Source organism: Nematostella vectensis, chromosome 11 (assembly GCF_932526225.1).
Source record: "Nematostella vectensis chromosome 11, jaNemVect1.1, whole genome shotgun sequence".
NCBI classification, from domain to species: Eukaryota; Metazoa; Cnidaria; class Anthozoa; order Actiniaria; family Edwardsiidae; genus Nematostella; species Nematostella vectensis.
Window position 1 is genome coordinate 15,872,815 of NC_064044.1, and position 14,712 is coordinate 15,887,526.

The 14,712-nt window shown below is 42.2% G+C and overlaps 1 protein-coding gene across 1 annotated transcript; it reads right to left on the reverse strand.

The window, feature by feature from the left end:
• Positions 1–8,365: 8,365 nt before the first annotated feature.
• Positions 8,366–12,154, reverse strand: LOC116612344 (zinc finger protein 704). The gene is made up of 5 exons (XM_032372987.2): positions 11,541–12,154; positions 11,154–11,254; positions 10,770–10,975; positions 9,920–10,041; positions 8,366–9,342 (listed from the first exon to the last, which is right to left on the reverse strand). The coding sequence occupies exons 1-5, from the start codon at positions 12,011–12,013 to the stop codon at positions 8,904–8,906; spliced, it is 1,341 nt and encodes a 446-aa protein (XP_032228878.2). The 5' UTR covers positions 12,014–12,154; the 3' UTR covers positions 8,366–8,903.
• Positions 12,155–14,712: the final 2,558 nt, after the last annotated feature.

The window sequence follows — 14,712 nt, forward strand, 5'->3', positions numbered from 1 at the left end:
CAACCTCACGTTGAATCAAACAACCTCACGTTGAATCATCCAACCTCACGTTGAATCATCCAACCACACGTTGAATCAAACAACCTCACGTTGAATCATCCAACCTCACGTTGAATCATCCAACCTCACGTTGAATCATCCAACCTCACGTTGAATCATCCAACCTCACGTTGAATCAAACAACCTCACGTTGAATCAAACAACCTCACGTTGAATCAAACAACCTCACGTTGCATCAAACAACCTCACGTTGAATAATCCAACCTCACGTTGAATCATCCAACCTCACGTTGAACCAAACAACCTCACGTTGAATCAAACAACCTCACGTTGAATCAAACAACCTCACGTTGAATCAAACAACCTCACGTTGAATCATCCAACCTCACGTTGAATCAAACAACCTCACGTTGAATCATCCAACCTCACGTTGAATCAAACAACCTCACGTTGAATCATCCAACCTCACGTTGCATCAAACAACCTCACGTTGAATCAAACAACCTCACGTTGAATCAAACAACCTCACGTTGCATCAAACAACCTCACGTTGAATCAAACAACCTCACGTTGAATCAAACAACCTCACGTTGAATCATCCAACCTCACGTTGAATCAAACAACCTCACGTTGAATCATCCAACCTCACGTTGCATCAAACAACCTCACGTTGAATCAAACAACCTCACGTTGAATCATTCAACCTCACGTTGAATCAAACAACCTCACGTTGCATCAAACAACCTCACGTTGAATCAAACAACCTCACGTTGAATCATCCAACCACACGTTGAATCATCCAACCTCACGTTGAATCATCCAACCTCACGTTGAATCATCCAACCTCACGTTGAATCATCCAACCTCACGTTGAATCATCCAACCTCACGTTGAATCAAACAACCTCACGTTGAATCATCCAACCTCACGTTGAATCATCCAACCTCACGTTGAATCATCCAACCTCACGTTGAATCATCCAACCTCACGTTGAATCATCCAACCTCACGTTGAATCATCCAACCTCACGTTGAATCAAACAACCTCACGTTGAATCATCCAACCTCACGTTGAATCATCCAACCTCACGTTGAATCATCCAACCTCACGTTGAATCATCCAACCTCACGTTGAATCATCCAACCTCACGTTGAATCATCCAACCTCACGTTGAATCATCCAACCTCACGTTGAATCATCCAACCTCACGTTGAATCATCCAACCTCACGTTGAATCATCCAACCTCACGTTGAATCAAACAACCTCACGTTGCACCAAATAACTTCACGTTGAATCATTCAAGCTCAAAACTACGCAAGAGCAAGCATATCACAACCAAATCAAAGATCTGAGGAATCGGAAACAGTAACGTTTTTTCCGATTCTCTAATGGTTAAAAATTCCTTTGACCACCCAATTTGCTATCTCTTAGAGGTAAGAATTTCTGTTGACCACACCCAAAGTGCTATCCCTTGATTTTGCCTACGATCGTCCCCGTCTGTTTTTATCGGAGTCCCTCCAGGACAATATTTTTTACTTTATACCTTTAAAATCTCTATTTTCCTTGTCTCCTGTTCTCAAAGTAGATTGACAAGTTATGCTCACACCGACGATGAAGTTGTTTTGAACTCGCTCCTGTCTTGAGTTGTTTTGAGCTCGCTCCAGTCATGAGTTGTTTTGAGGTTGCTCCTGTCTTGAGTTGTTTTGAGCTTGCTCCTGTCTTGTTTGCGTTTTGTAACGGAGCTCTGCACTTGACGAGGTCTGGCGGGAATGACGCCCCTTTAAAGCGCGCGTTCGTGTTAAAAAGTAGGAAAATATAAACGCGGAGCTTTAGTTCAATAATTTTAATAGACAGCTGGCGACGCTACCGACGTCACACATCACGTGACTATCTTCTTGAATTACATGATATCTTCTAAGTTCTGACGATGTTTCTACCAATTTTTGTTATATGACCATTCTATTTCACCCCTTTGACACTTACATGACGTCTTCCAATATTAGTTAGCCTTACGAAGATTCATATCATAATTTATTTATTTTTTTTAGTTTTTTTATGGTGTCATCGATTACGTCACACATCACGTGACTTGCTGCACTCCCTCGACTCCTTCATAACATCTTCTAAGTCTTGTTGTCTGAAGAGGTTTCAAACATGAGATATGGATATTTATGCTTTTAGGGACTTCACCGATGACGTAACATCGACACATACATGACACCTACCAAGTTTGGAAGGAAATCGCGTCACATATCGATGGGTTACCAATATTTGCTACAAAATTGTTCTTGTATACAACTTTTTCTTAGGTATGGGGCTCCGCTCACGCCTACAGCTCCTTTATAATGACAGATAGAGGGCGTTGATTTCTTCTCTCCGGTTGAGGCCAAAAGGAGTGCCGGCACGAGCTATCAGTGGCTTCTCTTGTTTTTCGGATGGAGTCACGGTTACTGATATTTTAATATTTTTTTTAAGATCCTGAAAATATGAGCGTAGTTTCCCTTGACCACCTCGTTCCGACAGATTTCGTACTAGTACGCGATCACCTGGCTGAAGTGATGAGCTCCTTAATTTCTTCTCATAGTGTTTCTTGCCTCGTGCTAATTGAACTCTGGACTTTGAACGCGCGATCTTGTAAGCTTCTTCCATGGCTGCACGCCACTTCACAACAGCACCGAGTTGTCCCATCTCCTCGGGTAATTCCTTAAACACGATCGGGTGAAGTTTCCGGGGGAGGACAAGTTGAAGACGCAGCCCAAGTCGCCGACGTAGGATGTTATCCTTACCTAGTTCCAACCTTTTCCATTGATGTAACGGGGCCTTTGTTGCCGCGGTTTCCTTCTGTCGTTCCTTGACACTTGCTGCAGACTTGCTAAGCATGAAATGAATCACCTTACCAACCAACCTCACGCTGCAGTCCCGCAATGTCCTCATTCTACCATGACATCATCGTCAGGAGAATTCTCCAGGCGTCTTAACATTGAGATCATTGGAATATCATCACGATGTACTTGGGACTTCACAAAATCAACAGAAGCCATGATATCATCCTGGCAAATGGTCACATTCCTCCATGTACTTCTCCATACCTTGTGGCATCCGGGAGAGGCCGTCTGCGTCTCCATTTGCCTTTCCGGGTCGGTAATTAATAACAAAGTTGTAGTCGACTAACTCCGACACCCACCGATGTCGTCCGTATAGACGGTGAATTTAGGGGCGTAAAACAAATAATTCCTAAACTTGTGATAGCCCATTTGAGCGCTAAAAATTCGAGGATGCAGGTGGTTATTGCGCTCTGCTTGGGTCAACAACCCGTGACCAATTATCCCCGTGACCCGTGACCAATTATCCCCGTGACCCGTGACCAATTATCCCCGTGACCCGTGACCAATTATCCCCGTGACCCGTGACCAAGTATCCCCGTGACCCGTGACCAATTATCCCCGTGACCCGTGACCAATTATCCCCGTTACCCGTAACCAATTATCCCCGTGACCCGTGACCAATTATCCCCGTGACCCGTGACCAATTATCCCCGTGACCCGTGACCAATTATCCCCGTGACCCGTAACCAATTATCCCCGTGACCCGTAATCAATTATCCCCGTGACCCGTAACCAATTATCCCCAGGGTTCCGTTCTGGCGTTGGTATAATACAGCCCCCAGTCCCCGCTCCGAAGCGTCTGTGTGGAGAATAAATGGTTGTTTTTAATCGGAGTAAGCCATTACGGGAGGTGTTGTGATGATACCAATGAGTGTCTCGACTATACGCTGGTGATCCTCGGACCAAGACACTGGCTGTCGTGAAAACGACTTACTCGCCTGGGCCCCTTACGACTCTTAAACGCAGATGATTTGGTAGCTCCCTCAGGCTCTTTTAGTAGGTAGTAAATGGGCGCTGCGATTGTTGCAAAGTTATGTACATATCTACGGGAATAACTTAACAGTCTCATTAGCCTGCGGACATCCCCCCACTGTCCTAGGTGGTGGATTCTTTAAATCTGTAACTTCCTTGATACTCTCATCCGATAACCCTCCGATACAATGTGACCCAGGAACGTCACTTCTCTATGGAAAACCTTACATTTACTTGGTTTAAGTTTGATTCCATGCTCTCGAAGTCTTTGTTGTACTTTCCTCAGATCGATCAAATGTTCGTCAAATGTTTTTCTGAATACAACGACATCGTCCAAGTATGGGATACATGCTACTCACTTTCACCGCTATTTCCTTGGCGACGTGTTCCTGTCATGGGGGGCGCTGAAAAGGCGGGTGAAGTCCTTGATGGCGTTAAGGACAAAGTGATGTTCGCAAGTATCACCAATAGACTGATCAGCGAAAAGGTAAAAGGTAAAAACAGCAAACTGACGTAGTGGTCATAAGAGTGACACTAACTTTGTCTGAAGACGAGAAGCCCTGCTCTCCTTTACCAGCTTCGAAGTCGTCATCAGTGGTGGTACTGGTCCGACTCAGCGATAGAGGCCGGTCGTAGAGCAGGATGAAAACTCCTCCTGGGCGGCGCAGAATAGGTAGTGTCCTCATCGTCGTCATCTAACAATGAAGTGGAGATGGGACGTCTGTAGGGACGGCACAAGGCGTCTTGTCTTCTTGGGGCTGATCGTATTTTTCTCCGATTTCGGTTTAAAAAAAGTGATCAAGTTCCGCCACTATAGTTCGGACAGAAAAAAAGAGCACTTACCGAAACAGGGAAGCAGATTCAAGGAGCTTCTTCGAGCGGGAGGAGGAGCCATCAGCCTTATGGACCTCCTTGAGGTAAAGGCTCAAGTTCTGGATGGCCTCGTGGCAAAACGGGCAAACGACGGTCCTGCCATGTTCGGCGATTGGCTTCTCCGCCAACTTTTTTGCCCTGTTGCCCGTATTGACCATACGACACTTCTCTAACTTGGCCTAACGCCATTTCCCCTCCAGCCCATGGACATGTTGGAGGAAACGAAATATTTTCGACCTCCATTGTTCGCATACAATTAAGCAGCTGCGCTGCATGTTTGACTTCTTCTGCTGGTACGACAAAGGAAACGTAGAGTGTTACTTAACCGCACTATGTAGGTCAAACACATCAGGTGCCTTCAGCGCTATGGTTTTTACTCTCTTACTGCTTCCTTCTCTTGCTTGATCTCAGCCTTTTCAACCTTGTCATCCGATGGTTGAGGAGGAAGGTAATGGTTGAGGAGGAAGGTAATGGTTGAGGAGGAAGGTAATGGTTGAGGAGGAAGGTAATGGCTGAGGATGGAGGAACTTTATTTTCGAGTATCGTGGGCCTTACCTGGCATGCATGGTCCTCCAGGAGAGAGGGGCCCAATAGGGACAGAAACACAACGTGGTTAATTCAGAAGTCGATCAATGGTTTATATTCTAGCATGTGTCCTACATGGATGTCCAAGCACTTGAGGGCATTTGAAGGGAGATCACCCCCGCCCTTAGGTGGCTCCATCATTCCAAGCTGAGCTTGCACAGGGCGGTCCTTATCCTCTACATCTGCCGTAAGAGGACTGGGGTGCGAGATGGGCATGATGCTGTCCAACCTTTTGAACTACATTGCTTCGATGGCCCTCAAGAAGACATTTTTGGCCATCTTGCACCGTACTAGTAGTGTTGCGCTGAATTAGAGACAATCCATTTTCCACTGATGATCCTCCACCGCAGTTTAGGAGTTCAACTTCATTCATCTCCATTCATCTTAGTACATTTTCATACCTTTTTCTTTTTACTTTATGAAGCTGCTGCACGAGTGTTCGACAGATTTAGCATTTACAATTTTGAATATTTTGAGAATTCTTGCCAAAAACTCCCATAGAGCCAAACGCAAGGGTTTCACTCTCATGTACTATCATCAACGTTTAACACCGGATTAATAGAGGCTTACGAGGGGCAACGAATGGTTTACGAGCGGCTTACTAAGAGTTTACAAAGGGCTTACGAAGGATTTACTATAGCCTTACGAGCCTGAGGTAAGAGAGAAAGGGTGGAGCTCCCAAGCTTTGTCGTTACGACTGGATTCTAAAGATTGTTTCTAGCCATTGTTAAGAATCTCTAAAAATCCATCCACAGGTCCATTCCATTGGAATTGGAACTGCATAAGCTTTCACAGGTCCTGTGGCTTGTTGCGAGGAATGTTTTTGGACACGGGCATGAGGAATTTTAGCATTATGTTGCTGGGGAGTGAGGGGGAATGGGCTGGTTAAAATTTTGTATTGCTAGTCTCAGAGTTTCCCCTACCCAAGATCCCCCCAAGATTGTCGAGATAGAAGCCTTGTGGGGCTTGCCCTACCAAATCCCTCATTCAAAATACTCAAAATTAAGGCAAGTGGTTTATATTGTCCTGTCTTTCATAGACATACAAACGTGACATGTTCGAAGGTCATTTACAAGTGGGGGGCACAATTAGTTAGATTAAAGATGGCGTTTTTCCTTGATATAATGTTTGTAAATGTGCACGTTTCCATTGAATCTACCTTGAACCAAACCAAAACACAAAACCAATGCAAACAGAGAACACTAAGCTCGGCCACTAGGTTCTATCTGAGTTCTTATCCGGGTTTACCGTATACACCTTATCAATAAAGGTTGTCAGTGCAAATGGCAAATGGCGATTGGCAAACGGCAGTTCTACGACCGAAAGTAACCATGCGTCTTGAAGAATATTGATAAATCAAAACAATTATTCACTAAAGGTTACCAATGCTTGGCTTTGAATTTATTTAACTCCTTTAATTTTACGAATAATTAGCACTGACAACCTTTTATGAAATGGGTGTATCGTCATGTTGATATGTCAAAGCAATATTCTGACAAACATTAACTGGTTTATTGGTGAATTTTAGACCTCTATATAAAAACCCTTGCTTTCCCATTTTTATCCTCAGGCAAAATAAGATTTCTTATCTTCTTCCAAACAACATTGTCCATTAATTTTTCTGTCCTAGGGCGCGTCTTTTTACCAACTGCTGGATGCGTTTTTTGTTATTTTCTATTTCAGTCTTGCGCAAAGGAAATTATATGTGCCAATAAAACAATACTTCGGAAATGAATGCAAATATCCTTGTCATAATATCTGGTTGTGTTGTTCAATTCAGTTTTAAAAGAAAAACTTAGTCCTGAATCTCTCGAATTTTTATCGAGAATTCGAATTATCGAGGGAAAAATGGGACTTCGAGTTATCAAGGGTTCTAGTTATCGGTATTATTGCATTTGTCTCGTAGCTCAAGGCAGACCAAAATTTCAAGGCCGGAATTTAGCAAATCCGGAAAGCGATATATCAGTTGTGATATCGGCTGAAAACAGTTATGAAAGCAGCAGGACTTACAAGCCAGGGACAAAAGAATAACGCCTTAAAGATAATAAAAATCCCTTTCCCTCTTTCATTTGTACAGACTCATGTATGTTGCTAGGAAGTACAGAGCAGCTAGGGGAATGCAAAACATGTCTTTTAACATATTTCCAAAGATTTGTTTAATGTTATGCATGGGCACAGAGAACAACAACTGGAAAATGATATTCAGTTGTAAACCGATTAGCGCTGTTTGATAATCGGTATGGGCTTTCGCTTGTCGAAATTTTATAGCGTAAAAACAGTTTGGAATTCATAAGTGTCCCCAAAACGCCGGCCGGCATTTGGCTAAAACCATCAAAACAACTTATTGTTTTAGTTCTTAGGCCAAAACCTCAAAAACCACCCCCCAATTGCGCTTTAGCCAATCGGAGAAAAGGTCATATTATCTCCATCAGTTGTGCGATGACCCGGTTTTGCGATATGAATAATCAGCACCCAAAAACTCGTAAACACTCGAATGGTTTTCCCGTCCCGTGTCAACTGTCAAGTTGATGAATTGCCGATTTCGTTTTCTTTACTTGTTTCTGTTTTCGTGCTGTAAATCCTTCAGGCTACTATGTTTTACCGACCATAGACAAGATGGGAAAATCATTTTAAAATTTAGACCAATATTTCCGAATGATATCAGTTAATGAGTCTCATTAGTATAAAATATTGGAGCCATTCGAATGCAATTTGGCTTGCAACAACGATTCCCCGCATTTGATCGACGAGAGATCGAACTAATCATTAAAATCTATACCTAAACAACTAGAAATTGAAAAATACCCCCATTAGGATTTAGAAATACAATTTCTGTTCTGGCTGCCGGCCTTAAATTTTATCGATCGGAAACTCGAGATGGTATTAACTGTCCACATCGCAAAAACATCGCACCGCAAAAGGCCACCGGTTTATATAGTGACAAAACTGATGTGGTATTTTTCCCGAAGATGAATTTTTAATTAGGCTGTTTTAACAGAACTGTAATTGTGAGCTCTTGCGAGGGGATAAAACATGACAAAAACAACAATGAATGTTAAGTGAATGGAATTTATTTAGACGCGATCATTCGCTCTTTAAGCACGGCTAAAAACCTTTTCCACTGCCTTGAATATCAAGACGAGCACAAATAAAAGTCGATTTATTGCACGGGCCATATATACTTTATAGAACTCTGGTAACTTTAACAGCAACTACAAACAATAGTAGTTTTAACATTCCTCGCGGGTTTTCCCCTGTAAATATAAACTACAATTCGGGATTTCACTTATAAGTTGATGTATGAATTTTATCGGGTATCAAAGAAAATATCTCTTAGTGCCCTTATAAGTATTAACCTCGGCGTGAAACCGAACAGTACTTATTATTTGGTAAATAACTTAGCTCCCTAAACCATCATATGATGTCACTGGGAAAAATATTCGACTGTCCGTCTGGATGAACGGCTTAGATAAATGTCCTTTGCCATAAAAATATAGTGTTTGTATATGGTAAAAACCTATATACATCTTGATAAATTATTCTTTCTCGTATGTGCTGTATGTGTGTGGATGGGGTGTACAGTTGACTCAGTCGGTGAAACGAACACAAGCTTTTTTCCAGCGGCACTGTGTGCACCAAAGGTGCCGGTTTTCCATGCCGTATACTTTTCTGCATTTCTTGCTGTCTCCTCTGACCTTCTTCGTGTGGTACTGCTGAGTTGTCCGGGTGGGCGAGCTTGGCTTGGCCGCTGCCTTGGAAGGCACGAATTGGGTGTGGTCGGTGGGGTTTAAATCCCAGTTGAAGTGTAGATTCTGCGGGGAATTTTCCATCAAGGTTGGGCTTAAACCAGGCTCGGTCCAGGGGGACTTTACCATATCGAAATGTGACTGTGTAGGGGTGGGTGAGAGTGCAAGGGGATGAGGGAATGGGTCGTTAGCGTAGTATTCATCGCCATCTGTTTCTCTCTCAGTGAAGTAGAATTCTTCTTCACCGTCGCTGAAGCCGTCTTCCGAGTGTCTTTTCGGGCTGCAAGGAAAACAAACATCAGACTTTCAATAAACAGTACGATATACGCACCAGAATTATTAGCCCGGAGTACATTTGCAGTACAGTATAAAGAGTATTTGGTTCAAAGAAATAGATAGTATCAATAAAATTTCAGTCATACATAACACTTGACCATATAAAGTAATTTCCATAGAAACTTTTCTTACACAGAAACCGAGTTCCACATAAACATGATATATTTCAAATGAAACAATGAAACTGAAAGTGCTTGTTAGTAGAACACAGCACGGGAAATTTCCCTATTTATACTATGTAGCAGGTTATAAATACCCTACAAGGGGCCACAGGCAAAAATCACATCTAATTGCACACTTTGATCTTTGGCCATGTTTACCGCAAAATGTGTACCTTACAAAAACAGAAATATATAAAATACTGGCTTATCAGCTGAAAGCACTAAACGTGTGACTTCGGATTCACAAACGTGATTTTCTAAAGCCATTTGTTATTGATTTTGACACAAGAGTCAACAACCGTCTCAAATACTGTCTAGTTGTCTTTTAAGCAGAAGAAAGCGAATTCTGGGTTTACTTACCCTAAATGAATAGTCCGAACATGGCGAATAATGCCGGGAGCAGTAGAGAGGATCTTGCAACACCCGGGCCATGTACAATGGTACAGCGTCTTCTTGGAGCCGCCGGTAGAGGAAGTCGAGTTCTAAACAAAACAACGAGAGAAACAAGTTCTAGACGTGACTACGACCATGATGCAGCGCGCGCTCTGCAAACAAATCCCTTCAAAACTTATTTTTGCAAGGTCTGAGTAAACTGAAGGCTGTTAAAAAAAAAAAAAAAAAGAATTCGTGACAAAAAGCATGCATGATTTTTTTACAGGCAATATTAAGGGAAATTTAAGGATTTTTTTTTTTTTAATATGGAAACCGGGATTCTGGGCTAGTTTTTTTTTTTGCTTTTATTTATTTCTCCGGGAGAAACGGTTCGCTACAGACCTCCAATGCAAGACCAGGAAATTTGCCTCCTCATCAAAATCAAGCTATGCCTGCGACTGGTCGAGGATAACTACTTTCTGATGCTAATTTTTATTTCTCAGCGGCGCAAAACAGAACCTGCCCGAAGGCACACAAACTCAGGCTTTTCCAAGCGAAACCGGCTAGAAGTGGCAGCTATAGGAATAAGAGCAGAAAATAAAACTGATCACTAATAGTTAGTTACGATTGCAAGGAACAGTTGCAGAGGTAATATTTGCAAAAAAGAAATAACCAGCAGGGTATCCGGATAAGACTGGAAATTATTAAGCGAAAATCCATGTAATACAGAGAGACAAAGAGTGCGGAACCGGTGAAATTAACATAATCACATGATCAAAAACGTTTTTGGTTGTTTACAAGATCGAACAGCGAGAAATCGGTGGCAAAAAAATCCTACCTTTCGCTTTCTTGTTCTATCTCTTCTGACAAAGTCAATCCCAATGCCTTCATCTGAATTTTCAGCGCCGTGGTCTTGAGGAAATTGGAATTCTTCGAGGGAATTTGGCGAAGTTGAAATAGTCGGTGAATTTGATGGACTGTAAGACCATGCCATGTCGGCCCCGGAATCGGGAGAGAAAGAAAAAATCGCTTCTTCTCCATGACCTAAAGATACAAAATTATTTTCAAACGAAATTAAATCTTAGAAAAGCACACAATGGCGTTACGCAAAAGTAATAGAGAGATTTAATATTGGATCCGGGGTTGAGTGTCGTGCGGGGCTGTCTCGTGCAAGAAACGTGCAAGAACCCAAACAAGCACTATTAAATGCAATAAAAACTACCTTTATCGGGCTCCTTCAGAATCGGAGAGATTGACAGTGCAGTGAGGACTAAAGCTGCCATTTCTTCGCTTCGTGTAAGATTTTCTTCTGTCATTGAAGACCTAAACGAGCAACGAAGAAAAATTCTTCAACAGCAATAACAAATGAATGAGCGCAAATAAACGAGCTTAAAATACAATTGCAAACCGCGAAACAACATGGAAATTGTGTTATTTTTGTAATAAAAGTTCAATCGGACTAGCTTAAGTTTTAAAAGGACAAACAACTCAGGTTGTAAATTCCCGGAAGGCTAAAAAAAGAACGTCAATAATTTCAGAAAGCCAGTTCAGTGTCTCTGATCGAATCCGATGCGCGTTTTTTTACGGGCCGTTAAATTAACAAACTTACTCGATGTTTTCCACCGGCTTGATCTTCTGGGGAATAGGACATTCGTTTGGCGGTGAATCCTCCAGCAGTTTAAGGGTTGCTCTGTGTTTTTGTGCTTTGAGTAAGCGAATGTCTTTACGATTCATCACCATCGTGTGTTCTCCGTGATCTGACACGCGAACTAAAACTTTCTTCAAATCAGGCTTGTTTTTCACAACGCGTGCAGCAACTTCCCTTCCATTGTATGTAATAAAAACACGCTGTCCCGAAGCAAGGTGAACAGAACTTGCAGTGGCAAAGCCAGGACCTACCAACTCATCTTCATCAACTTCGGCGATGTAGCCATCATCGAATAGCACGGTATATGTACTTTCGCCGGTAGGACGACTTTTAACAGCCTCCACGACCCCAGAATAATACAAAGAATCCTTCCAAGGAGCGCACACACGCAAACCCAGAGAACTGTTCTTCTGTCTTCTTCGTGTTGAGTGCATTTTCTTTCGTTTTCAGAGAGCTCACTCTGTTCGGCTTTTAGTTGCGAACTCTTTCTGGGAGACTATCAGTTCGACGGCGCAAAGCCGGTTTGTTTTGTTTTTGTGGAAGCCGGGGACGGAGGCGTGTACAATCGTTGAAATGGAAAATAATAACAACAATGTACCGCGTGATATAATTGGCCATGGCGACAATCAGCTTATAACGAGGCCTATAATTGGTTAAAATAAAGTCACCCTATTGGTTGAATTATTATTCTATTTTTGTAACAAGTCAACGTTTCACCAATGTTTACAACGAAGATCGTTCGGCTTGAGTGAGACCACGAACCTTTGTTTTTACACTTCACAGTTGGAAGGCCGTCACATCAAGGAGTATTTATAAGCGTTTCTTTACTAAATCCTTTCTCCTCAACTCTAACAGCGAGCTATTGTAGCAACTAGAGCGGTAATTCTCTATATTTTCCCTCCTGCCTGCTCTTAACTTCCTTCTTTTCGAAACTCGATCTTTTTCTTTGACAAGCTAACTGTCTTTTCGATAGACAACCGATAGGAAGAAAGTGATTTGATTGGTCAAGTCGGGACGTGCTTACATTGAAGCCAGCCACTATGGCGCCAAGCTGATTATAAACTCTTCCTCTTTGAGTTATCGTGGGGTTGTACTTTTGCAAAGCCCTGTCAAAACTTACAGGACCTCTGACTCTATTGACTAGGGTGAAGCAACGTATCAACGAAACAAGTAGTTGAAAAAAGCTGAAGAGAATTGTATTTCAAGCGCTGCTTAGAATGAACTTTGGACGAAGTATTTAGACCGCCTTGGCAAAAAGCTAATGAAGCCGTGCAAGTTTAATTTTTTTTAAAAATTTATTACCCTTTGAAACAATCTGGAAAAAAATTAGCTAGTTGGGAATTAGCGGGAGTCATCTTAGAAACAAAAAGCGGCCCGAATCAGAATGGAAAACAATTTCAATTCTGGCGCCAAAGTGGCTAGTATTTTCCCCAGCATTCTAATTTGTGATAAAAGATTCATGAGTGAGAGAAAGAAGGGTAATATAGAAGCATGTTGCAGGTTGGTTAGTGGTTTAACCATCAGAAAACAACATTACTTCGAGTATTAAAAAATCGAAACACAATACAGATAATGAGATGTCTTAGAACCCACATCGAAAGATATCACACATCAATGCTAGAACAGCCAAAACATTAATATGTCAATATGAATGCAACACATGAACTACTATTTGTTTTTTACTGTATAGATCTTTGGAAAACTGAAAGTAAGACATAATTATTCTAGCCGGAGTATTACTGCGGTCAATTGCGGATAAGCTCAACATTTCCAAAAATAGCTCGGGTCTCTATAAAAAGAGCACAATTCAATTTTGAAGTTTAACTGGCATTGTTGTTATTTTCCTATCGCTTTGATAAAAGCTGTCTTGTGCGGCTATGAAAAAACACTTTTATTGTATGTACACATTAAAAGATACGTCCTATTTTTACCGCAAATTTAAAGGCGGAGCTCGCGGCAACTGACCACCTATTTTGGCCCGTAGGGACGTAGTGTAGGTCAAAACTCACGTCTGATCTTGGTCTTTTAGCAAAGTGTTACCCGAAGAAAACCATGCTTACAAAACCAGCGTCCCTTGCGGCGGTCCTATAAATTCTGCTTAAAAAAAAAAATAATATATTACAAAAATCATGCGCGTACACGTATAAGGGGCTGCACACTAAAATCAGGGGGAGTACACTAAAATCAGGCTCGTACACAAGGGGGGTGCACAGGGTGCGAGCGCACCCCCCTTGGCCACCATGGGTTATTTCTTACAAAAAAATCTTCAAAAACTATGCTTTTTCCACATGATACGTATGACTGCGCATACGCGGGTATGCGCCTGAAAAAAAAAAACACTCTGGAAAAGGTATAATCTCGTGAAAGACTAAACAAGTAGCGCTACAGCTTAAAAAAATAACCGTGTTCATTCGCTTTCGTTCTCAATAGCTCCAATTTTAAGACACATCTATCGTTTTTTAAGGGATACTACTTCTAAGGGATACCTCTTTTCAAGGGACAACCAATTTTTAACAGCGGGATACCTCTATTCAAGGAAGGGACACTTATTTAAAACGGGACACCAAAGTTCAAGGCACACCTCTATTCAAGGGACGCTTCTATTCATGACCTCATTTCTATGGACATTTCTCTATTCCACCAGGGACCCCCTAATACACATTTGAAACACTAAAGTGATTCTTACGTTTGACTTTGGCGCACGTGCGCGAGCAGGGTTCATGAGGGCGCTATCATATCAGCCTTTAGAAGATCTAGGATTGTTTACGCCTGTCTAAACAGTCTATCAGCTAGACCCTCTGGATATACCACAGGGTCATCGCAGTCCATAGACAGCAACAGTTGCACGAGCACGTGCGAATACGCTGAGTGAAGGCACTTGACTTAAGGACACTTGGAGTCGAGCCAGACGACGGAAATCCCCGTACTCTAGAGAACTACTCCTTCGATGGCAGATAATCTAAAGCCAGGTATTTCAGAGCACCTTCTTTGCCATGCGAGTAATGTATTGTGCCCGAGGTTATAGGGGTGGGTCGGGGTGTGTGTTTGGGAGGAGCTCTCGCGGCGCATAACCACATGGATGTTCCCAGTATAAGTTTACCTTAGGAATTTCAATAATCTCCACTATACAAGG